Source organism: Meleagris gallopavo, chromosome 8 (assembly GCF_000146605.3).
Source record: "Meleagris gallopavo isolate NT-WF06-2002-E0010 breed Aviagen turkey brand Nicholas breeding stock chromosome 8, Turkey_5.1, whole genome shotgun sequence".
Lineage (NCBI taxonomy): Eukaryota > Metazoa > Chordata > Aves > Galliformes > Phasianidae > Meleagris > Meleagris gallopavo.
In genome coordinates, this window is record NC_015018.2 from 25048983 (window position 1) to 25073780 (window position 24798).

The 24798-nt window shown below is 42.5% G+C and overlaps 1 protein-coding gene across 2 annotated transcripts in view; it reads right to left on the reverse strand.

Annotated features, from left to right (window-relative positions):
* Positions 1–8892: 8892 nt before the first annotated feature.
* The window catches only part of XPNPEP1 (X-prolyl aminopeptidase 1), a 29586-nt gene continuing 13680 nt past the window's right edge, over positions 8893–24798 (reverse strand). For both annotated transcript variants that reach the window (XM_019617810.1, XM_003208150.4), the window contains 13 exons: positions 23987–24068; positions 22830–23040; positions 19820–19909; positions 18656–18706; positions 17418–17476; positions 16691–16768; positions 16089–16160; positions 14351–14411; positions 13436–13505; positions 12110–12283; positions 11185–11261; positions 10405–10503; positions 8893–9462 (listed from right to left, as the gene is read on the reverse strand). In XM_019617810.1, coding sequence (XP_019473355.1) covers positions 9334–9462; positions 10405–10503; positions 11185–11261; positions 12110–12283; positions 13436–13505; positions 14351–14411; positions 16089–16160; positions 16691–16768; positions 17418–17476; positions 18656–18706; positions 19820–19909; positions 22830–23040; positions 23987–24068 — 1253 coding nt within the window. In that variant the 3' untranslated portion in view covers positions 8893–9333. The remainder of the gene's footprint in view (positions 9463–10404; positions 10504–11184; positions 11262–12109; positions 12284–13435; positions 13506–14350; positions 14412–16088; positions 16161–16690; positions 16769–17417; positions 17477–18655; positions 18707–19819; positions 19910–22829; positions 23041–23986; positions 24069–24798) is intronic.

Sequence of the window (24798 nt, forward strand, 5' to 3'; positions counted from 1 at the left end):
TTTTTTCCCCCAATTGCCACACTCACTTGGAAGCAGCTCACCATCCCCACGCCAAGCCTGCTTTTCCCCACTGCCCATCACCCCTTTTGTGCTGTGCTCCCCCCAGGCCATACTTGGCCGCTCCGCGGGGTCCCTCTGGTGGCACTCACTGAGCGAGGTGAGATGCTGCCAATAGCATCACCTGTCAATGCAGCACTCGAAAGCAGGTGTCATTTAGCAGAGGGTCACGACTGCTTTTTTTCCCCTAAAGATCCCTTACAAAAAGCAATCTGTCAGACGTTCCTATTCAGAACGTTCCCAAGTTATGTTCTGCAATACGGACACAGAGAAAAATGTAGGGCTTTCACTTTAAAGCGTGATGATAAAAGAATACCTGGTAGCCAGCGAGAATCTTCCAGGGGTGAGAGCAGCCCTTCCAACTCCTCCGGGGGTCTGACATTACAGCTCCTCGGGCAGGTAAGCTATTAACTGGCTTCATTCACTGCTTTTAGTGGGAAGCAAAAGTAAGTGCAAATCCAAGTCCTAACAACTGCAGACTGCATGCCTACCTTGGGGTCTCGTTTTTTCCAGCTCCAGTAAGTATCTGTTTCTCATCTTGCCATTTTCATCTTGCTATTTCTAGTGGTTCCCAGTGCCAGGATAAGAGGCAATGGGCACAAACTGGAACACCAGAGGTTCCCTCTGACCATCACGATGCATTTTTGTGCAGTACAAAGTGCTGGAGTCCTGGCACAGGGACCTCAAGTGAAACATTCGATCCGTATCCCTTTCAGATTTTTCCATACAAATTAAGTGGGAGAATATGCCCAAAAGTGAAATTGGGATATAGAAATACGATGTGTGGAGTTGAAGGGTTATGACATGCTCATGATGTTCCAAAGTCCATTAACAACGTAGCTGGTTTTCCAGGCAATTTCAAAGTAGATGTCACACTGAGTGATATGTATTAGCAGGCATGGTGATGATGAGCTAATGGTCAGACTAGATGATATTAGTGGTCTTTCCAACCTTATGATCCTACAATTCAATTCTGTTTCATGCTCAGAACAGTGTTTGTACCACTTACCATCAGACATCCTTGAGAAACTCCTCTTTTCCCCACTGGAAGCAAAGGCAGCCAAAATCTCCCACCTCTCCAGCACAGACAGATGAACTGGTGTCGAGCTTCGTGCCAGAGATGCCATCCACACACCTTTCAGGACTGAGAAGCATAAAAATTGATTCTGCCCAATTTTGGCGGAATGGCGGTGCGGACACTCATCCTGTCCAGAAAAACAAATAGAGCTGTGAGCACATCGTGACATCCAAAGCTAAGCACACCCACGGCAGGCAAAATTAGTGGGTGGTGCACAATATTAATTCCTCTCCTTATCCCTGTGTGCCAGGATGTTGTCTTTAATTAAATTAACATAAGCTCCTTCTTTGACATTGTGATTTAATATTACAGGCTTCAAGTTTTATCCCAGTAAATGTATAAAGTGTGAATGCATCTCAGAGTCATTTTTCCATTTGTTGCTCTGTACTCACATTGTTCCTATTGTCCTAATGATCTAGTTTGTCTTTGCCAGCTGGGATGCATGCATTACAGAGTAAGCCAATGTTTGATTCTCAGGAGAGAACAAGTCCCCACCGTAGCTCCTCTATTGTGAGGTAGAGGGGTAGAAGGGCTATTTTCCCTTGGTTGTTTTTTTTCAAAAGTACTTTTCACTTTGTCAAGTGCTGTGAAAATGTCATGGATAGCTGAGTCTTATTCAATAAGCAAAGTAAAGAGCAGGGATAGGTTGTGTGATCACGATCTCTATGCACAGAGGCTTGTTTCCAGGATTTTCCTTACTTCTTTTTCCTCCTGCTTGCCAGAGGACAAGGAATCAAACCACAGTTTTGCAACACATGTCTATGTGCTTTCATCCAGCCATCACATTTGCATGTTTTGGCCTGAATTAATCACTTAAATTAAAGCTTGCTGATTTTCTCACATCAATAAATGCACCTAACGCAAAACAATATCATCTTCACAGAGAGCATCTTTATCTCTACAGCTACAGAACAAAGCCAGATTTGCTGATGTTTCAAAGCCAGTAAAATCAGGCATCTGCAGTACAATTCTTAATGCTAAGCAGACAAAATTACATCATTTTTAGAAGTGCTTTTAAATGCTTGACCGTAACAGCATGAAGCTCACTTGCTTTGCATGTTGAAGATAACAGAAACCTCCTCCACTGCAGGTCCTTATCAGGTTGCTTGTGGTACTGGTGCTTCCCTGGTGCCGTTGCCTTCTCCTTGCTTAGCATCTCATCTTTTCAGGATTTTTACATTTCTTCCACCTCACCCTGGGAACCTACCTCAGCAGGGTGAGCCCTGCCCCACAGCCCACCTTGATGGGCACCACGAGTCCTCCCTGAGGCAGACACAGAGCACTGTGCTCTGGCAATGTTTTTCCAAATCCAATCAGCACAGGGAACGACAGCCAGGTTTTATTAGTTTTATGCCCCAAAATATTTTAAACCATTTCCAAAAACTGTCAGAATGCTTTAGATCAGCAATTTCTAAATGGAAAAGTCTATAATTTATATTTTTCTTTAAAAATTAATCTGATTGGTTGTTTAATTACAATTGTCAGTATTTACACAACCTCTGAAAATGAAATGATTGGTAGATGTTATTTTTTCAAGCCCAATAATTTTTAGGTTTCTATTTAGCAAAACTTATCGTGGTAAAGAATTACCATAAAAACACCTTCTTGAGGCAGAAAAAAAGAATATCTCCTGCTTTTTCCTTGTTTTCAGCAACTCTGCCATTGCAGTGATTGCAGCAGCATGGTGTTCGCGTGCCTCAGGCTCCTGAAGGGAGAAAGGCAATGCTAATTCCATGGTTAACTTTGCTTAATTAAATAAAAAGAATATTAGAGTAAATGAAACGGGACTCTTCCCAGCCCCTTCCCTGATCAAGCTGTGCTCCAAAACATGTGGTTTGATTATGGTTATCTTAGCAAGATGACTGTCAGACTTTGCAACCCAGCATGAAGATAGGCTATTAACAAGTCAGATATTTATAGTGCAGATGTCAATAATTCGGGTATTTAATCACCACTTTCTTCAATCTGTCCACAGCTCAGACAAATGATCCAACTGTGCCAAAGGCAATGGAGGTGCATGGAGCTGGTCCAGGGTCTGGCCCTAGGCTGCTGGCCCTGCATCTGGGACAAATTTCCTATATTCATGTGTGCCATGACCTCTGTGTTACTGATTGAGTCATGTACCTATACCTTCTCATTAGCTAATTATCCAACAATGAGTTTCAGATGGACCATCTATCCATCCCACCACAAATGCTGGTCTGAAAAGTACTTGGAGGAGTAATACCTTTTCCAGCTGGGAATGACAAAACATCCCCCTGATGTTTCTGCAGGACCTTCCAGCTGTGCCCTGCTGCAATGGGAGGAGACCACATGCTCAGGTCACAGCTGCATCCTGCACATTTGCCAGTGCTCAGCAGTGTATGATCTGAAAGGAGCTGCGGGTGGCGATGGGGAAGGTTTGCTTTTTTTGACTAATGGCATGGCATATATTTTGCCTGCAAAAGTCCTCTCAGATATGAAATTTCACAAATCTTAGAGAAAGGTCTTTTCTGAGTGCCCAGAGACAGTGCACAAGCTAATCCTGTAGCACTGAGATGATAAAAGCACACCCTGAAGGAATGAATAATTGAGGGCCAGCCCTAAATATTAATGGCATACAAGGGGGAGAAGACACTTTCCTCAACTTTGCACTTATCGAGCTGCCTGTTCAGATTTGAGAGAAGATATTCTCCCAACCATTCAGAGCTCCTTAAATCCCTTTTGGAAGGCTGTGGTGCTCCAAAATAATGCTGCCTTTGCCTAAAATCCCACAGTTCATTCTCCATTCAAACCTCAAGAGGAACACACCAGTGTTTATTGGAGGACATGATCCAAATGCAAAGGGACATGGAGAATGCTCACTGAGTCCCATGTCACACACAGAGCAGCATCTGCACAGGAGAGGAGATGCACGGGGAGCAGGATGGAGTGCAGCAATGGGGGGTGCCTGCCCAGGGCTTCCTGACTTGAGGTGATGGTGGGATACTGAAAGCTCTGGTGGACGCTTATGACAAATAAAGAAGGGTGGGATTGGATTTCTTTCATTAAATCTTGCCAGAGCCGTAAAAGTGACTCTGCAGACATTGGAGACAGCCCCAAAGAACAGAACTCCCCTACAGCATTTCCCAACCCCAGGCCAGTAAAAATAAGCAATGTATTAAATTTAAAAAAAAAAAGACTATCTATACTTTCATATGACTTAGGCTGCTCTCTGCTGGCTCTGTGTGCATTTAAAGTCAGGATTATAGACAGCACTTAAATTCACTGTTAGACCACACCCTGGGAGTTGAGACACCTGGGGTCCCCTCCTCTTCTCACCACTGGCTTGTTAAAGGAATTCAGATCTGTGTCTGTATAGTCTCCTAACCCTGGTTTCTATATCCTCCTCCACATCTCATGCTTTGTGAAGTTCCAACTGATTTCCAGGTTATCTCAATAATATCTAGAAACAGCTTTAAATGAGACAGTGTTTCCAATGCTAGGGAGACAAAATACGCAAATAAAACAAGTTCCCATAATGCTGATTTAAATTAAAGCATGCCTGTGGTTGGAGCTGTACCTTTCTGAGGCATTCCCTCGATGCCAGGACTTGCCCCAACGACAGCAGTAAGGGGTCTGCAGCATCTCTGCAGAGGAAGCACTAGCTTGCAATAAAGCACATTTGGACAGCAGCTTGGTCAGCCCCTGGAAAGCTGAAAAATTGTCATTTGCAGCCAAGGATGATTTTGAACTTTTAGTGATGGCAACGTGCCAGGTGCTGAGAAGCAAAGCTCCAAGGGAGTCTCGTGGGCAACCAGTCCAATCCCAGCCAGGTGCAACAAATTACATCAAATTGCCAAAGTGCCCCTCCTCTGCTAGGGCTTTGCAGGTGCTTGTTTTCACCACAGCAGCTTCAGGTGTGGAGAGCTCAGCAGGGTTTGCTCAGCCTCTGTTTTCTTGTCTAGGGAGACAAAAAAAGGGCCTCAGCTGCAGAGGGACAGTTCAACCCCCATCCTCAGATCCACTCAGCAGACTCCGGTCCCTGTAGCCAAGCCCACCCCAAAGGGCTGTGGGTGGAAAGCTGTCACTTCCCCAGCTGAGGTACCAAGGACACATCCTTACTAAGGCCCCGTCCAACCTTGCTGAAGGATGCAGGGAATCCATCTGCCCTTCCCCCCTCCAAAACCACCACAGAAGAGGATCAGATCCCATGATGTTTGGACACAGGAAGGCCCATGGCTCCCATTCTCCTTGGACTCTGTCTCCCCAGGTTATGTGTACCCTTTCTGCTCAATCTTTTCCTTCTAGGGCACTCAGAAGCTTGGTAAGACGAGCCTGGCTTGATTGAATACGAGATACACTGCATGTGATTGAGAACAAAACATAACATATCAACTCTGGGGTTAAATTTCTACTTCTTCCAAAATACCAGTGCTCAAGAGATGTGATGGTTAAAGCCCTTCTTTAAGTGTGGTTTTGCTGATGACTTATCTCTCAAGTTCCTCCCGGAGGAAGGATAAGAAGGAGCCTGCATGCAGTGATCAGGGCACAACTGCTCTTCAGCAGCACCTTTGGGAGCAAAACCAGGGAGAAAGAGCAGTCTGAGCAAGTGAACAAATCGGTCTAAAATAGCTTTAAGTACCTTTTGGCTGTAAATTTGAAGATTCCCAGCTGTCAGAGCAGCAACTTTCTCAAAACATCTTGCACAAGGCATGTTTAGAATGGGGAGCCTCCAACCCTGCTGCTTACAATGGAGCTGCTGCAGAGCTGCCTCCAAACTTCTTCCTCCTTATGAAGCAATGCAGAGGAATCATAAGAAACTAGTTTGGTTTTTCTGTTTGTTTTTGTTTTTAATGGAGTCAGACAGCATTATGTTCCTATTTCTTTTCTATGCTAATCCTTATCGGGCAGCTGATGCTTCACTGCATCACAGAAGTAACCATGTCCATGGGCATCCGCCACATCCCAAATTTAGAACACTTTTTAACAAGCTGGAAGGAACAAAATAAACAGCACTTGATCTGTGAAGCTTCCCATTCTTGACAGCGTCCCCAGAGGTGGTGGGAAGCTGAGGAGATAGCTCCTTGCTTTAATTGGTACATTAAAATTCTTCCAAGCTGCTACACAACTGTTAATAGGCAACTTAATTAAGTACTAACCCAGTTCATATTTCCACCCTCTAGAGGCCCTTGTTTCATTTTTTTTTTTCTTATTACAGCCAAAGCCATGGGGACTTTTGTCCTTATCGTGTAAAACAAGCTGAGGGCACTGACACCAGGCAATTTAACTCCTGATCACAAGACACCTCCACCAGACACTGGACCCACAATTTGTCCCCTCAAAAGACGACTTAGGAAAGGATCTGTCCCCTTTTGCCCCTGCAGCAAGGGGTCCTGCTGTCCCTGGTCAAACAGAGAAGCTTCAAAGCAGTTTAATTACTTCACACAAGGCAGAAAAATGGAGCAGACCTAGGAGTCTCTGGGAGCAAAGTGAGAATTGCTGCAAGTTAACAGAAATAAACAGCAAAAATCCTCAGCACCAGCAGTCACTTCACCCCCACTGAGTGCCAAAAGGAGCAACAGATCCTCTCCAGGCAGCAGGCATGAACACAAAAGCATGCTTTAGGCAGGACTGAGGAGCCTCATTCAGCTTCTCATTTCTCAAAATGTTGGTGTACCCCACACCTGCCCAGAGGACATCCCCCCCTAAGCCACCACATGACAGAAAAGGAAATATGTCACCTCCTGGTCCCCAGGAGAGCTGGGTTTGATGGGTTTGACAGTGAAGTCCTCAACAGTGGTGTTCTCAGTTCCACTTTTCTTTCCAAGGCCAGGCTGGGGTAAATCAAAACTTGCTTCAAAACTGCTGTGTAAAGTGATAGGTTTAAGAACCATGCAAACGAACAGTGCAGTTTCTGTTACAGGTGAGTTACAAGCCATGTAAGTTAAAAACAGTGGGGTTTTGCTGCTGTCTGGCACAATTTTGGTAATACTCCCAGACTGAGGAAGGAGGGTTTATGGAAAGATGGAGCAGCAAAAGTAGGTACAGAATAGGTCAAAATCTGGAAAAAATAAAAAGTGTAATTTCCATTAGGAACCTGAAGCTTGGACATGAAAAAGTAGAGAATGCACTTGTGTTTATTGTGTTTTCAGAACGTGCTGGAGGGGATCTAGGGATGGCAAAGGGCCAAACATTTCTGGGACGTGGGTGGGTACAACCCCAGGTGGGTATACAACCCATAAAGAGGTAATCCAGGTGGGAAGAAGGACTAATCGGGCCATTCAAACCTAGCAGTACACAAATTACTTTAGATGTCACATCCCCCATCCCTCACTTCCCACTGAGGTCTCTGAGCCAAACACAGTAGCTTTGTATTTGAGATAAAGGACAACAGCTTCCCTGGCTGTTCTGCTTCACTGTTTGGTAGGCATCATTCTCTTTTGCCTAACCATTCAGCCTTACTGCACACACACAGATTTCACTGGGAGGTAACAACCTGTTCAGAGATCCCCTGCTTATTCTTTGATCCCGTAGCACAGTCAGTACCATCAAAGTTAATACATACCTGTGGAAGAAATGTTTTTTCCCCAGTCTGTTTTAGATGGCATACACTCATGAAATGCTGTGGACTGCTTGATGTGTGAGCAAGAAATCACACAGACAGCTAATGACTAATACTTGCAGGCAGTGGTGGGAAACTACTTGGATATTTAAATGCATGCACATATCTGCAGAAAATATAGTATCGAACTTTTAAGAATTTACTGCACTTCTGCTTTTACACTTTCTCAGACAACTCAGCTAAGAGGCCAGGCAACATTATTTCCTGGAATTCTCTTTCCTAGTTTCTCTTGCGAGTTCTTTTCTGTCTGAATACATGATACTGCTTCCAATTCCTGGAACTCTTACAGTAAATACCAATTTCATGCCATTTAACGGAGATTAGTATTTCCCTCTCAGAATTTCTTGCAGGAAAAAAAAAAAGAGAATTCTACATATATATGAACATTTCCATTTGCACAGACCATTTCTTAAAATATCAGGAATCTGAGTTAGTTACCCAATTGTTCCTTTTATATCTAATATCGAGCTTTAGTGTTTTTTCTGTTTCAAACATTATGAGTTTTTCTGTCTGTAAGCATATTCTTATACCACCATTTAGCATTATGGACAATGCTCTGATGAGGCTGCACACAGGGATTTTTCAGAAGACAGATTAGAAGACTGCAGAATAGAACATTCTCCCTCTGGTGAAGGGTGGGATGAGCTCATACAGATGCTTACCTTGCAATAGCTCGCTTAGCCACTAGATGTCTTTGTGCACTGCCTAGCAATCCAGAGTACTGCTCCTGCTGTCTGAGGTCAGGCTGATTTTGAACCGAAGTTGCACAGAAGCCTTCTTTTGTCCACTGTATCTTTTTTTTTTTTTTAACTTAATAATTGCCCTGTGTCCAGGAAGAGCTATAATTCCATGATGCTGCCAACTCATCCTACGCTGCCAAGGGTTATACAAGTACTCAGTACATCATAACAATAGACAGAAGTACTGGCCTGAGAGCTCCACAGGCATAACCCCCTGCATCACCAAATCCCTTCCACGATCTGTCACAAAGCATAGACAGAACTGACAGCTCCCGTCAGGCCTTTTCATAACATCTGCCCTGTTCCTAGCACAAGGAAGCTCTATGTGTATTTCCTCACTGTCTGAGCTGGATACACACATTAGGGTGGAATTTTCTGGTTCTTGCCCTTCTTCGGGCTGTCAAACTCAACACATCACTGACTGCAAGAGAAGATAAAGTGAATAACAGGTTGGAAACTTTTATTCAGTAATCAGTCCTGCTGCGTGGGTAGAATCTTAGCAACTGGAACCCAAGTATGTAAAAATACTGAGTTTTCACAGTGAAAAAAAACAGACCATATAAAATATTCCAGTATTACCTCTTACAACCATTATTTCAAGATCCTCCATTTCAAAAGCAACATGCTTGCGTATTTTATTTGCTTTCTATTCTCAACCTTCTCCTCCCCCTCAAAAAACGTTGAGTCAGTAACCCTTCTTTCCCTCCATTACCCACGCGTGATGGGAAGGAGAAAAACACTAAATAAAATCCCCCTCCTGATTTCCAAAGCTTTCCTGAAGAACTTTCTCCCAGTGGTGTCAAAGGCCAAGAAGATGTAGATTGCTGTGACACCGAGCAGTCCTGATGTTCCACGTACCAAAGACAACCACGGTGCTACTGAACTTTGATTAGAGGCTCTGTCTCCCGGATGAGCCATCGAAGAGCTTCACGCCGACCTTGCCTCTCCAGTTCTGCTCCAATTACTTCCCGGCACTTTTGATGATAGTCATTCACCCAGTTACACTAGAGAAAAGGAGGGATACAACATTCAGTATAAACACAGAATAGCTGGTGGCTGTACACAGCTATAAAGGCAAAGATATCAGTAGGGCACTGTGCCCTTTGGGACTGGGCTGTGAGGCTGGGATGGCATCCTGTCCCAGAAACAGACTCTCAATGCATTCAAGTGACTTGTAGATTTGATGGGGGAAGGAACTGAAACAATTAGTCCTGGGTTTTCAGAGGTGCTAAAGTTCAGTTCAAATAACTAGTATTTAAAATCTGCAAATCACTGCCACCAACAAGTCAGAATAGCTACCTTGGCACAGACTAATTAAAAGCTTTGCACATTTGTAACTCTGAACAATGCACTACTGAGATACAAGTTGCCCTATTGATCTCAACGGGCAACCCTTAAGGAAAACCTTGGCACTGTTCACAGTCCTCTTCAGATAAAGGAAACGTAAAATGGAATTATCATTCAGAATAGCAGGATAAGCTGAAGAAAAATGAATAGTATGATAAAAAAATCAGCATGAAACACACCAAGGTGAAGGCAATGGGAAACCTAAAGAGAAAGCTATGGTATAAAAGCTATTTAGGAAATAAATGCTGCTGAGCAAGTATGACTGATGTCTGCCCAGAGGCCATATGCACTGCAAAATGTGGCACTGTTGAATGGGATAGATCACGATCAGATACAGACAGCAACATGGGACAGTAATTAGTACAAGTCTCTGGGGAGACAGCACCGGAGTCTGAAAACAAAGGCAGGAGCCAAAAAAGACATAAAAAGTCATCTATTCCACCCAACCACCCACAACTGGATCAAGTTGAAAATTAAGTCAGGTTGTTCAAAATCACTCTCTGAATCTACCAACTAAAACAGAGGACAGTGGTTCATGTAATTAGAACAAGACAGCTCTAATGTATAGAAAACAGTGGAAACCTGCTCTTTTCACTTACCTCTTTTTGTGTCAGCAAACTAACATCAATCATTTTTGTCTGAATTGGAACCAGCGTTAAGGGTTCAAAAGTTAGGCTTCCTCTGTTTTTGAAGTTGTACTGCAAAAGACAAATGAAGTTGCAAATTTTTAGAAATTGCTCTAGCAAGATCATACTGTTCAGCTCATGACATCACTGACCACTAGAAAAAGACCCTCATGTCATTCAGATGAGAAGGTAGCAACTTACCAAAAACTTTTTCTCATATATCAAAGAAAATCTCCATATAAATCTTAGTCATTTCCTTCAGTAGTCACTTTCTAAAGGCCATGTCCCAAGTCACAACTGTACAGGACTTGATACCATACAGTAATTTCCAGTCTGGCGTTTCTAAAAGCATATCCCAACCAGACCTGAAATTATTACATCACAAAAAAAAAAAAAAAAAAAAATCTATCTGTAGTTTTGGTTCTACTGCCATGGGGGACTGACCTGAGATCAACTGATGCTACAGCAATAAATCCAAGTGACTGCATTAAAGAAGGTTCTGGTCTTTGATACCCAGACTGAAAACATTTTAGAACAACTCTCAAATACATATGTTAACCCATGGAAACTCTGCTGAAGCAGAACTGTCTTCTGTGTCTCCATTAACAGAGGAGACTTAGAAACAGTCTTCACCAAAGCAGGGTTTTGGTGAGCAGCAGTCTTGAGTAGGACTAACTGTCCTCAGCACTGTCCCACCTCAAGTTTTATGACATTGAGTCATGAAGAAAGGTACAAGTTGTGCAGGTCATTCACCTTGGTTTCAGCAGGGATCACAAGGACAACATTTTCTATTCGGATCCCGAAGGATCCATCCTCATAGTACCCAGGCTCTGTAGAAACAGACAATAATTAACTAAGACACACAGCTACACTATGAAAGTGCTTATTCCCTATGGCAAAACTTCCCCTTCGTAGCTTTAGTTCACTGAGGTTGCTAAAACAATCTTGACATCAGGCACCCAGAGAGGCAAACAAATTTCTGACTCTACTTAATCTGCACAGAAGCCCCGAGCAAGGTGACAGCAGAAGTTCTCAAAGAGAGGAGAAACCAGACAGACAGCCCTCAAGCTCAGAGAGTCTCCTTCCAAGTCAAGAGAGAGCACCAAGTACATGTTCCAAGTACCAGAAACTCTGTAAGCCTTCATCTCTTTATAAAAGGCCAATAGGAAATCCCCTTTCCTGAAATTATTTTAGAGTTCTCTCCTGACTCCCTGAAAGACTTGGCAGTCCTGAAGGAATGCAAGTCTTTTAGTAAAACCCAGAAGGTTGTTAATTTCTTTTCTTACTGGAAAAATAAGGCATGTATTAACTATCTCAAATTACCCATAGCATAGCTCCTGAAAATCTGGTGTCCACCATGTTCTGTAGCCAGCTCTTCCACTGCAGAACGGAAGGCAGCATGCCAAAACTACTATTGTCAGCAGCACAGATCTGCTGAGGTTTGCACTTTACAAAGAAGGAAGCAGGTCTGCAGAACTCAACTGAAAAGATGCTTTATTGTGACAGCTAAAATCAGAGTGCTTTTACCCAGAAAGCTTAAGTGACAAAGTAACAAACTGAGGAGGCAGGACCAGAGCCTACGATCACATCCCTCCCTTCAGCACTGAGTTATTCCCCCTGCATCTTAAGATCTTGGTTCCTCCCTCAATAGCCAGAAAGAATTGCCAGTGTTAAATACCATCAGAGACGATCATGCCAGCCTCCAAGGGCTCATCTGCAAAGGTTTTGTAGCTAATGCCGCAAGGACCTTCATGTACATTTAGGAAAGAGCCAACTCCATGTCCTGTCCCATGCAGGTAATCCAAACCACAGTCCCACAAGGCAGAACGGGCAAAAGAATCTAGAAGGTGACCTGCAAGCCAAGGGGAAGAGACACACACGGAAAGAAAACTTGATCAACTCAGGTTCAAGTCAGGCTTCCTCACAGACTGATAACCACATCGAGGGTTCAAACCTGGAAAATGAAAACAAAGTTTTTAAAAGGGGAAAAACAAAACAAGTCATTGGTTTGTCAGAAATTACAGAGCAGAAGTCTGCCATTCAAACTCATCCTCATTGAAAGAACCCCTCTCCCATTCAAGTTGCACAGCTCTTCAGAATACAGCCTGCAAAATGTTGCACTGCTGCTTGCTTTACTTGGGTTTTCAGGAAAGAATCTAGCAGTTAAATGGCCCACAAAGAATTCAGACAGCTACACAAAGAGAGCTTCGTGTGGAAGACCTGGCAATTCTATTTGGTGAACTAACCAGCCAGACCTCTTGCCTGGATGTCATCACTTCAGGCTCTTTCAATCAGAATGCAGGGGATTTCTGTTGCCTGCATGCAAACATCAATCACGTGCAAGTGCTACACTCTCTGTACTGCTCATTTCAGTTGGAGTTTCTCATAGCAGCAGCCAGATGCTTTTTCCACACATACATAAGAATGTGAACTGGAAGCCACCCTACAAAGAGGCATGCTAATGTCAAGTTTCTGACTAGGGAGAAGAGAGCTTGCAGCATTCATCAGCAGTGAATGTATATCACATGTTCTCCTGCACAAAAGCAAATCCGTTCCTCTATGTGTTATTCTCCCACACTGCCCTCTGATGAAAGAGATTCCACATTATCTGGAAGACAATTAGTTAGTCTTTTTTAACTGGAAAGTGACCTATCGCTTTGATAAGTCTTAGAATAAAAGCATAAAGACAATCTCGGAGCATAAAAAGGCCACAGATGTGCTAGGAGTGCTAGTCACTGAGGAACATCACACCATTGCCCTAGAAACAAAGCACTCAAAATACCCTTCAGATTTCTCTCTCCACATTTTCAGCACTGGTGGCTGCTAAAAGAGGGGGAAATCAATAATCCAGAATCCAACATGCTGTGATGGAAACAGACACAGACAGTTACACCAACATCTGCCTAACACATCAGGACCTATCAGTCATAATGCTGCTTTCACATCACTTAATGGTCCTCCAGAAGTCACCGTCATGGTCAAACACTCCAACTCATCAACTTACCTTTGGTTCCATTTGGGAAAATGGCTGCACTCACAGCTATGTGTCCCTTCAGGACATAGGTGAAGCATTCCTGCCAAAGAAATGTATACTGTAAATAAAAAGGGAGAGACAAAACACTGCCCTTCCCCAGAACAGAAAGGAAGACTGCATCTGGTAGCAAAATGCAAAGGATGTGGAAAGACCTGCTCATTTCCTCCTATGCAGTGCAAAAGCAAAGCACGAGCAGAAAAGAGTTTAAATTACTCCGAAGATCTTCTTCAGTTAATATGGACAGTGCCACAAACTCAAACTGCAAGTTCAGCAGAAGGATTCACCGGACCTACATGACTGATTTTCTTTGTGGCTAGGAGCTTCACTTCCTAAGCATATCCTATTTTCATAGCATATCACTGAGAAAACTACAATAATTGGGTGTTAATTAAAGAAATAATTTAAAATAAAGAAAATTATATTGCTGAATTTCCAATGTGGACCTCCTCAGAGCAGTCTCAGACTATTTTTTGACACAGTATACTAAGCACAAACCACTAATGCAGCTCTACTTTAGACACTGAGGTTTCAGCTAAATTAAACTCCAGTAGTACCCCATGTTGGGCAAACCAGTCATGTGTATCCTCAGCCCACTCATTTTATTACTTCGTAGAGAAGATACGCTATTTAATAAATGAGAGGTGTATATTTTGAGATAGAAAACAGTGTCATTCTCTGAACACTTTATATTCAAAAAGTTCAGGTCTGACAGCTTCCTCTTCAGTCTTAATCAAAACGTTGTCACTTTCATTAGTAAAGAAATGGTACTTGATAGATCCCTTAGACAACATAGCAATAAGGCACATCACTAAATTTAAGCCATCATCATGATTAAGTATCTCAAATAAGGGTCAAATTGCAGAACATGCTGAGAGGGCAACCTACCTTTTCATAAGCTGACGGTGTGCCAAAATGCATTGTTCTGGTCACATCTGTTGTACCATCTCTTCCAGAGGCAAACAAAGGTTCAGGAAGCAAAGGAATAGGAGAAAAAAAGAAAGATCAAAGTGAAAATGCACTAAAAAACAAAAACAAAAAAAAAAGTCATACTACAGAAAAACCACCAGTCTAACCACTGGGTAAAGTTATCTGCTCTGTGCTACATAAGACTGATTGTATAAAAGATCCTAATCCCAAAAATTCCTGAACATGCGCATTCTCTTTCAAACATAAGGATCTCAAAGTTCTTCTCAAATTAGAATCTAGGCTGCTCATAAAAATCAAGTGAATTTGGGGTTTAACAGCTGGTACCTGCCCACTTGAACACAATAGAGAAGGCCGAATTTATTCTATTATATGAAAATAGATTCGTTAGCTTGAAAATATATGTTTATGTACAAATTACAGCTAACAGCGTAGAAGAAGGATGTGTAAGCAGGTTTGGAGTCCTTTTCATCCTCAGGATGCTTTATGCTAAGACTACTAGAAATTATCCATCATTTGGATAGGATTTAGTCTGAAACATTCAGAAAGTTCCTTATGCGGATATTATTTTGAGCCTGCTGTCAAACACAGAGGCTCTTGAAATAAGGAGTTACCTTTGAAACATTCACTCCTGTATCAACATTCTTCCCAGCACATACAGGCCATAGACACAAAGAACTCACAGTTTAACTTCTCAGCGGTGACAAGCTGAGCATCCCTGTCACAATGCTCTGCTGAGTGTCATTGATGTCCAGCTTACATTCTATTCAAAGACTTGCTTTTCACAGTGGCACCAAGGAAATTGCTAATTAGGCCATCTGAGGGGTAGGGTAAAGATCTCATTGTAAAAGCCTTATCAAAGGACGTCTGCATGGTTCATTTTCAAAGCTCTTCCTGACTGACAAAACAAAAAGGCACAGCCCTCAGAGGAACAGCCAGGTCTATCCTGCATCTCTCTGAACAAACCACTTCTCATATGTTTACACTGGCTGAAAACACTACTTCCTTCATTATCTGTGGAGTCCGAGCTTCAGAATAAACAGCTGCAGAGAACTGAGACCACTGCCAAAAGACATGACACCTGCCCAAAAACATACCTGACACCCAAGTGGCCACTGGGATAAGAAACTTCGCACCCGAGTCTCTCTCCGGAAAGAGAAAGAATGCCACAGGGCAGTGCTGTCCTGCTCCTTTGCCCCACCTTGTTCCAACCCCAATATCAATCAAATCATTACCTTCTGCCCACATCCTGGTAGGGTAAGTGCCTTACTTAGCTATGCAGGTTGCTGTGTGGGCAGCCAAAGGCTAAACCCGGATAGCCGGCCCTCCTCCCAACTCCCCGCAACTCTAACATGATCATCAGTGAGCAGAGCTGCAACAAACAGAAACATGCCCCACCTGCCAAAGCACAGCTACCATCACACCAACAAAAGGACTCAGAGAAGCCCCAGCCAGCTGCCCAGAAACTAGCTCAGTGCCTTCTGGCAGGGATCAGTCACCCACTGACTGATGTTCTTGACTACACTCAGAATCCCACAATCTTCCTTCACATGGGACACAATTAGCAGGCTCTCTGTGAAACGGCACTGCAGTCAAAATTATACATCACCATGCCTGCCAGAGTAACTGTGAGCTGACTCTGCAAGGCAGTCACTAGGAGCAGAAAACACAGTGGTTCTGTCCCATTCATTCCACTCACTTGTACTGTGCTCCCGAGTCCAGGAGGTAGATTTCGTTGACAGACAGCGTTCTGTTGGTCTCAGGAACTGGCCTGTTCAGTTAAACACAAAGTTGTTTGGTCCACAGTTTTAAGGCCTCCAGCTCATATCTACAACCCAGAAGCCGTACCAGGTGCTCACCTGGATGCATCTGTTCTGATTTTTTGTGGCAATTATGGAAATCTAAACGTAGTAAGCCAGATCATACTAAGGAGTTTATTTTCTACAGTAAATAGCACTAAAGTACAGAGAATAGATTTCTTGCTTCCAGCAAAACCCTCAACATCTGTTCCTGGACGTACTGCAGAACAGTTTGCACTTCATATTTGTCCTTCTCAGACTTCTACCCACAAAAAAGCCTTTTTCCATGGCCCCTGAGCAGATCAGCATCATAATACATGCATGCTGCCAGCAGGGAGAGATCTTTACTTAGTATGCATGGAAGCTCTGGTGGAATAAAATAAGACAGCAAACAGTGACTACATCTCCCTGGAGTACTCTGTTGTGACTCCACAAAGAAGCTAGACAACTCACTCCAACTATGTTTGCTGATGGATGAAAGAAGAAGCAGTGTTTCTCTTACTTGTAGTGAATGATGGCTCCATTTGGACCAGTGCTTGATATAGTAGCAAAACTCAATTCAACAAAGTCTTTCTGTTGGCTGAAAGAAAAGATGGTGATCACTACAGCACATGCAAGAGGAATACAAAAGACAAAGTGAAACTGAGGATGGGGCACTCCATCTCAGCCTTCCTCTTAGCTAAGTTAGCTGCCTGGGCAAGAAACACTTTGGTAGGGGAAATTACACAGATCCCAATCCTATCCTTTCAACGTCGAAAGGTTTTCCATCCCTATCCTTTTCTTACATGTAAGGTTACCACTCACACCACCCAGGGAAGAGATGTCCTGAACAATTTCTTCTTTTTATTTACTTCTAGGCATTTCTAGAAATCCTGTTAGATATACACTGGAGTATCTCTCAATACTAATTTTCCATCCCGAGAGGATGAAATCAAATGCTTACTTGAGCTCCTCTGTGGTAACAAAGCAATAGTTTTATACTCGAGTGTCATAACCTGTGGCACTCCTCACTGCTATCTCCAAAGGAAACCAGATAGGATCCACTGGGCTAGGATTTGTACCTCCCAAGAAACCCAATTCTTCCCCCAACTCTTTCAAATGTCCAAGAAATGCTGGAGTTTGTCCTCAGGTGAAACATACCTGCAAGTGAGCTGGATTTCTACAGAATAAAATAGTAACAAAGGATAAAACTACCCTCAAGAAAATAAAACAGGGGATTTACTTTTTACCTGCGAAATTCCTCTGCTTTGTCCGCAGCAATTATTTCTGTCACTGTTCCCTTTGGAACCTAGAGGACAAAGATGCAGGTTGAATTAGTACACCAACAAGCAAAGAAAATGCTGCATGCATCAGCAGTGGGACCCCCTCTGAGCATTATGAAACCCAAGCTCAAAGTGGCCCGTTTCCAGGTTTTCTGTCCTCATTCCTCAGTAACTACAAACACAAACCCAGCAGTACTGTACGTGGCATGTGAGAAGCAGGAAGCTGCTCAGGGCATGACTGCTGAACCCTGCCCAGGGACCATTTAGTGCAGTATTGATTTCACTGAGATACGCTCAAAGTAACAACTCACAAGGCAACATCTCTTCAAATACAGGTTACAGTAAGTTTAAACAGTCTCATCCATTTCAATAGAACATGGTATTAGCAGAAATTTTATGCCTCTAATCCAGAGATGGAAGCAGTTGCAAGAAAAACAAAGGATGTTAAGTTTTACACTAAGCATTTGATAAATCAAAACCTGTGACCAACTGAATCAACCTACCCTGGATTGAACAGGCAAAGGAGGACAAGGGATAGGTCTCATAGTCCTTGAAACAGGTTTCATGAAGTACTCAGATGTGAAAAGGCACCCTCTAGAAGGCACCAAATCATTTCCATAGGTGAATTCAACGGATGCAGACAAGCAGGAGCATACAAGCAGGGCAGCTTTATAAGTTACTGTGTAACATCTGGAACTCTGTATCTTCACTGTGTACTTTTAACTCAGCCTTAAGACAAATGAGTAATTTCACTTTATTTCATTTTTACTGTACATGGCACGACTGCAGCTCTCCATTCTTAAATACCAAATCTGTCCATACTGCCAGTCAATGCTGACAATCACTGGAATACCTATATAGTACTGCACCAAAACAGACATTATTTTATGTTTTGCTAAACCAAACCATTATTTTATGTTACTAAACTTGCACAAGATAGTGATCAACACTACGTTAAGTATATTTATATTACTCCTCACTTGCTCTGGTTTTGATCTTTGTAAAATAAACAGGAGTATGTTTTCAACAAAATTTATTCAGCCTTGGATAGAAGCATAATTGAAATTCCCTTAACCAAAGAGAAGAAACCCCAATTATTTCCCCACTTGTATCAAAGGCATTATAAAGAATGTTAAAAATAGTGTACGCTAATGGAGAATTTTACTTAGCAATAATGTTTCCAAGTTAAAAATAATAATACACACCTCCTTCTCCAGCCAGTTAAAGAGCTCACACAGGGCAACAGCATCTTTAATCTGTGTCAAAATAAGCATATGAAAATGGAATTGTGAAGGAAAAAAGGAAGAAAAAAAAAATATATCAAGCCTCAGTACAAATACCGCCCTTGACAAAGCAGTTCAACCTGCAAATTTCAGAAATACAAACAAAAGATGTAACCTGGTCTTCCCAGCTTCTGCATCCTGTAGTTACTGAAAGTTCTGGAAACATATGAGGACAAATACATAAGTGTTAATACAGGTTTTCAGCTGGGATGCATCTTACTCTGAAGAATTACCAAGTACTCAGCAAACACTGGCTGTATGATTTTCAAGTGTCTTTTATGCATTTCAGCTCATCAGAGGTAACCATGCAACACGTGTGGCCATGCAATAGGGGAACATGCCCTCCTCTGCTCAGTACTTTTTTTTTCCTTATTAAAACAAACACTGAAATAAGAACTAGCAGATCCCAAGAAAATAGCAGCAAATATGAAAAAAGCCCAGAACTGTCAGCTTTGCTGTCACTGGCACATTTCTCCTGTTGTGAAACCTTCTGCTTTAAAACTAACACAAAATAAACACCAGAAGATTTCAGCTCCACTGTGAACTTGTTTCCCAGGCAGCTTCTTTGCTTGAAAACGTGAAACATCCTGGGAAATCGGACTCATTTCCAGAGTGTCACAATGGTGATGCAAAAACAGAGTTCTCTAAGGACATTAGGTGCTTTTGACAATCTTGGCCTGTATTTTGCACCATGTGTCAATAACCGTTCTATGCTCTTTAAGCCATGTTTATTCAAGTGGTAATAATTTTAAGATTTCAGTGAGACCAGCAATAGAACTATCAGCAGAGAAAAAACATCCCTTTGAGGGCTCAGATTCTAAACACTTCAAGTCTGCATGGTCTTCCAACAGAGCAAGGTTGGCTCCTTGTGCAATTAAAATGTTGCTCTTCGCTCCAAGGGAACTCTAACCAATCAAAAAAAGATGTGTTTCAACAGCAGTAGGCAACCTTTTTTAATCTGCCATCCAAATTAGTATTTACTTTTTAATCCAAAACGCTAAAATTGAAAGGAAAATGCCATTTCTTCCGCTGAAGGTAAAACAAACCTCCTGCCATGTGCAAGGAGGCTCTCAAGGCTTCACTTACATGTGCTCTTCTCATGCCTTCTGTTTCCAATGCATTCTTCACAGCTTTTGCAATGCAGATGGGGGTATATGGGGTGAGGTACCGGTAAGCCTGCAGCAGAAGGACAGGATTACTTGTGGATTAGTCAAACTATGTAATCCTACAGGTTTAATAACTCAGCCTGGCTGCAATTCATACTTTGGCAGTCTTTCTCAACCTTCAGCACTGAGATACTGATTGCATACTGGGGAATAAAGAGCAGGAACATCTCCTGACTAAAGGAAAATCAACCATCAGGGTAATCCAGGAAACTGAAGGGTTAACAGCGTATCATGAAGCAGAATCAAGACTGGATATGCTAAATATTGTATCAATATCTGAGCTATGGCTTTCCTGTTAATGCTGTACCCTAAAGAACCAGAGACAGCCGGGGAGAAAGACCAATCCCAGGGACTCAGGTGGAATTTAAGCTATGAAAACAGATCTCAATTAGCCACCTTGATGTGTTACCTTACTGCTAGCATCAGGGAGCAAAGGGTACCCAGCCCAAGTACTGAGAGCTGGAATTGAACATGGAGAGCCCTTTAAGGGTCTGGCTCTAGGCAGCAGAGAGCACCACTACTTTTAATGGTCAGCAGCTCTGACAAATACTTCAATAGTCCAAAAAATGAGACTTTACAAAGCTGAGCTTTACATACTATCCTCTTCTGAAAGAAGCTTATGTCAGTGGTTTGAGACAAAGCTTTCCTGTGTATCAAGAACTAGTAACTGATTCCTTTCCACTGTGCACTTCCCCAAACGCCAGCTGCCCTTAGGTTTGAATGCTTGGTTGGTTCTCTGCATATCTTCAGAAATTTATTGAAGTTCCTTGTCAAAGTTTTACCACAGTCAGTATCAAAGGATGGAACAAAAGTGAAGTCTTTTGCTCCACAGTCCTCTGTTCTGCCTCTATAAGGGGGGACAAAACAGGATAAGCACCTATACAAGCAAAGCCAAGCAACACACTGTTTTCATGCTCTCAGTACACCAGCATACAAATAAACACCTCTCAAATCTGTAGGGAAGGTCCGGCAGACCCTCAGCAAAGACCAAATTTGCAGTTTCCAAGTTCTTAAATTCTTTTAGCAGGAGAGTTGCACAACTTTAGGCAGAAAGTGAAGTATGAAAGAAGCCAGGGCAAAATTCTCTCAGAGCAAGGACATAATTTTCCAACAGCTAGATTTTGTATTAGATCAACTTGTCTTTTACAGATACCATCAGGTTCTACTAATCTTCTGTGAAAAAGCATATTTACATGTAGTTGTAGTCAAACCTGTAAAGGGTTTGCAGATCTGTGTTTAATAACAAACTGGATTTTTGCCAATGTCAATATTTGGCTTTGGTGGAAACAGGCAGCAAAGGGACTTAGAGCACTGAGGTTCTTCAAAGCACACCAGATCAGCTGCTCAGCTGCTGTGAAGTGGTGTAGAGCTAGTGAAAAACACCCAGCACAAGGAACTGGGAAATCTCTGTCTCTGCCAGTGCTTTCTGAGGTGTTTTTAATCAAGATATTTCAGTTCCTCAGCTCCTGTGCTCTACAGCAGAGAGTTCCTTGAGGCAGGGCCTCTCCCAATGTATACAGAAGGCATCCAGCACCACAATCATTGTTTGCACTGAGAAAGGGACCCATTAAACTCCTTAATCTAGGCCAGACCTGCTGTACTCGTCCATAGGGATACCCTGTATGGATCAGCTACAGCAACTTACCCAACGTGGGGCTTTTCTATTGACACCAACTACAATACCACAAGAGGTGTTTTAATCTGAAGACAAGAGGTTAACAACAATTTATCCTGGATGCATCACCAAATCTATCAAAAATCCACCCTTAACAAAAGGCAGTGGGCAAAATGTCAGTGCTCTGTATTCAGATGCTACTTGCACCTAGAAATGGACTGATGGTGTCAGAAAATTTAACCCTAAGCAGAGATAAAATACTGCCTGTCTTGCTTATGTACATCCCTTGTGGTTTGGTTATGTTTGTTTTTTAAACAAATCTGCAATTCTAAAGTAGTAAGCTTGGATTATTTAGTAACTCAACATGAACACAGATTCTGTTTTGTGGGTCTGGTCTTCCAAGGCAACATCTGGAAAATACCCACTCATCCCTGATTCCTAGCCATACTGCTGTGTAGTGTATTTTTTCACAATATTTTTTTAGTACATGCTGATGTAAACTGGATGATGTTCCAGAGAGAATGTGATCTATAGCAAACAAGAGATGAATACAAGAACACATGCAATCTGACTTATCTGTAGTTGCTGTTTTGTCCTAACCTGAGCATCTGCTTTCATGACTTTCAGGTTGAAACTCCCAGGACTCCCAAACAGCCAAGTTCAAGTACAAGGGTAAGATACAGCACACAGAGCTGTACTAAGTTTATTTAGATGGTACAACTGTCCCTCAACAGATGTGCTCACTTCATGGACAACCAGCAGCTCCAAGTTATCTGTGTACTCACAAGGATCTTTGCTGCAACAACTCGTCACCCTGCTCCTCCTGTCTTTGATACAAGACATCATATATTGCCTCATTTATTTCAGTGGCTTGAGGATATAAGAGGAACCATCTTCAGATACTCAAACCAAACCCAATGCTTCCTCTCGAAAGCCCAGCCCAACTTTTCTGCTTCAATTTCTGTTCCCACCTCATATTGCTGGTCCACATAACGCTGATGCTCCAGCTATAGGCACACTGACCTGAGTTCACCCCGCTCTCCCTCTCCCTCCCTTCCCTCACTGTACTTGTCTTATCTTAAGCTGACAATTCTTTGGGTAAATCAGCTTAGTGAGTTGGAAGGGCAGCACCATCAAGAGCATCCCCAGGATTAAACAATCTCTCAATACCTCAGTATGACTGGATGCCTTCCACTCCAGCCTGCAGCACCCTTTCCAGAAGGGAAGCTGAGGCCAGTTGCCCCTCATTAACACCATTCCTGACCATACTGAACAGAGAGTAGAAAAGCCTTTTTCCTTTGCAAGAGCCACACACCTTGGGAATGGCCTCAGTTAGAGCATAGCTGGCTTTGTCACTGAGCCACACTTTCTCCTTGGGCGAGAGGCCTGCACTAACAGCCTGCAGTTCCGTCAGAATAGATCCGTATGGCATCACTTGGATTTTAAATTCTGGTTCCAGGGTACTATCAAGCTGTAAATGCTCCCTCACAGCTGGGTCCATCATCCGGTCACCATCAATGAAGAGCCTGAGAAAAAAGAAAAAAAAAAAAAAAAATCAGAACAGAGAGGTAGGACCACAACTGACAGCAGCTAGATTAAGGTAGGGAAGAAACCATGCTGTTTTGGTGACATTTCAGGAGAAAGGAGTTTGTCAATTATGCCTTACACTCTGCTCTCTATTGTTTTATCCAATGGCCTTCATGTAGCTGAAATTCTGCATTGAAATTACGATGTATCATCCTGCTGAGAAGGAGCTGACAACATTTTTGTTTGTATGACATTCAAAAGGGCTGAATGCCATCAGTGTGCTTCAAGCAAGAGAGAGAAACAAAGTACAGAATGGCCATTCCCTCATTTTTAAGTGTAACATCTCAAAATGGAAAATCAACTGTTGCTTTAAGTACCGTATTGTATTCTGTTTTCACTGAACCGGAAAGTTCAGCTCACCCTTCACACGCAGCCTGTATCAGTGAACAAAGGTTTTACTCCAAATGCATCTACCTAGCAGCTTGGACGTGATTCTAAAACACCTGTGCTTGCGGAAGCTCATTTTATGGTGCAGTCACAGGAAAGAAGCCTTCTGTCATAAACCAGCCCTGAAACTTTACTGTGTAGTCTCAGAAGCTCTGAAGCAACTCATCTGTGGCATTAGAGAGAAGTCTTCCAATACCCAGGCTAGTATTCACTCTTACCCACTTTTCACCCAGAGCCCCAGAGTGATACAAAAGGATCAGCTGTCCTGCCCAAAGTCATCCAGAAAGTCAGCCAAAGTGCTGAGGAGCACAACACAGCACTTGGCTAACTCTCTAGCTCTGATCAGTGGAAGAAAATTATTAATATCAAAGACAAAAGGGCTCAGAAGCAACATTAAAGCATCTGAGCATAGGTGTTTTAAAAAGACAAAAGCTTTGTTGAAACAGATCTCTGAGAGAAAAATGCATCTTGGGGAACAGAAGAGGGGAATACAAGCACCTGATTGTGTTCATTCCTATGACGGCGTATGCAAAAAACACAGGATTGTACTCAACATCAGAGCCTCGGAGGTTGAAAAGCCCTGGAAAATAAGAATGCCAAGAATCACAGTCCTGGTTCATCTCTTGCAGCATTAAAGAAAACCAAAAATAATCTCACCAAAATACAGTCAAGCAATGAGTCATCATGAGTGCAGGCCATGGGTTCAGCTCACAGCCAGCTGTCCCCACATCCTACTGTTTTTCTGGCAATCCCAAGGTTTTGCCAGGAGATGGCACCAGAACTGCAGTTTAAACATCGTAATCCAGCAAGGAAACTAGGTTTTAACTTCTAAAGGAGGGCTGGCTGAGAACAAAGCAGGTACAGGGAAAAAAAAAAAGTTATGGAAATGTTAAAAAGAAAAAAGAAAAAAAAAGAAATGTTAAAAAAAAAATTTTGTCCTTTCTTGTCTGCGCAGTGTGGTAAGAGCTCACTTCTTAACTGCCAGAAAAGTTCAAAGTTAAAACAGGATATATTATTTCATTCCAATACTTCTTTCGATACTAGAGGAAGGAGGGAAACAATAAGTGATACCAGAAATGCCTCTTTCTTGGCCTCTTATTTTGACTACCAACATCTCAGAATCAAACTGCAATCTTTGTCTTTTCCAACAAAGGTTCCTCACAACAGCATGCAAAGTCAGGAGTGGAAGGAGATGTTCAGCATCTCCAAACTTCTGATTTTAGGGTCAAATAAAAACCCCAGGATATCCAATTAGCTGAAATGAGTTACTCAAGGCAATAAGACCAGACAGCAGGACAGCTGGGAAAAAA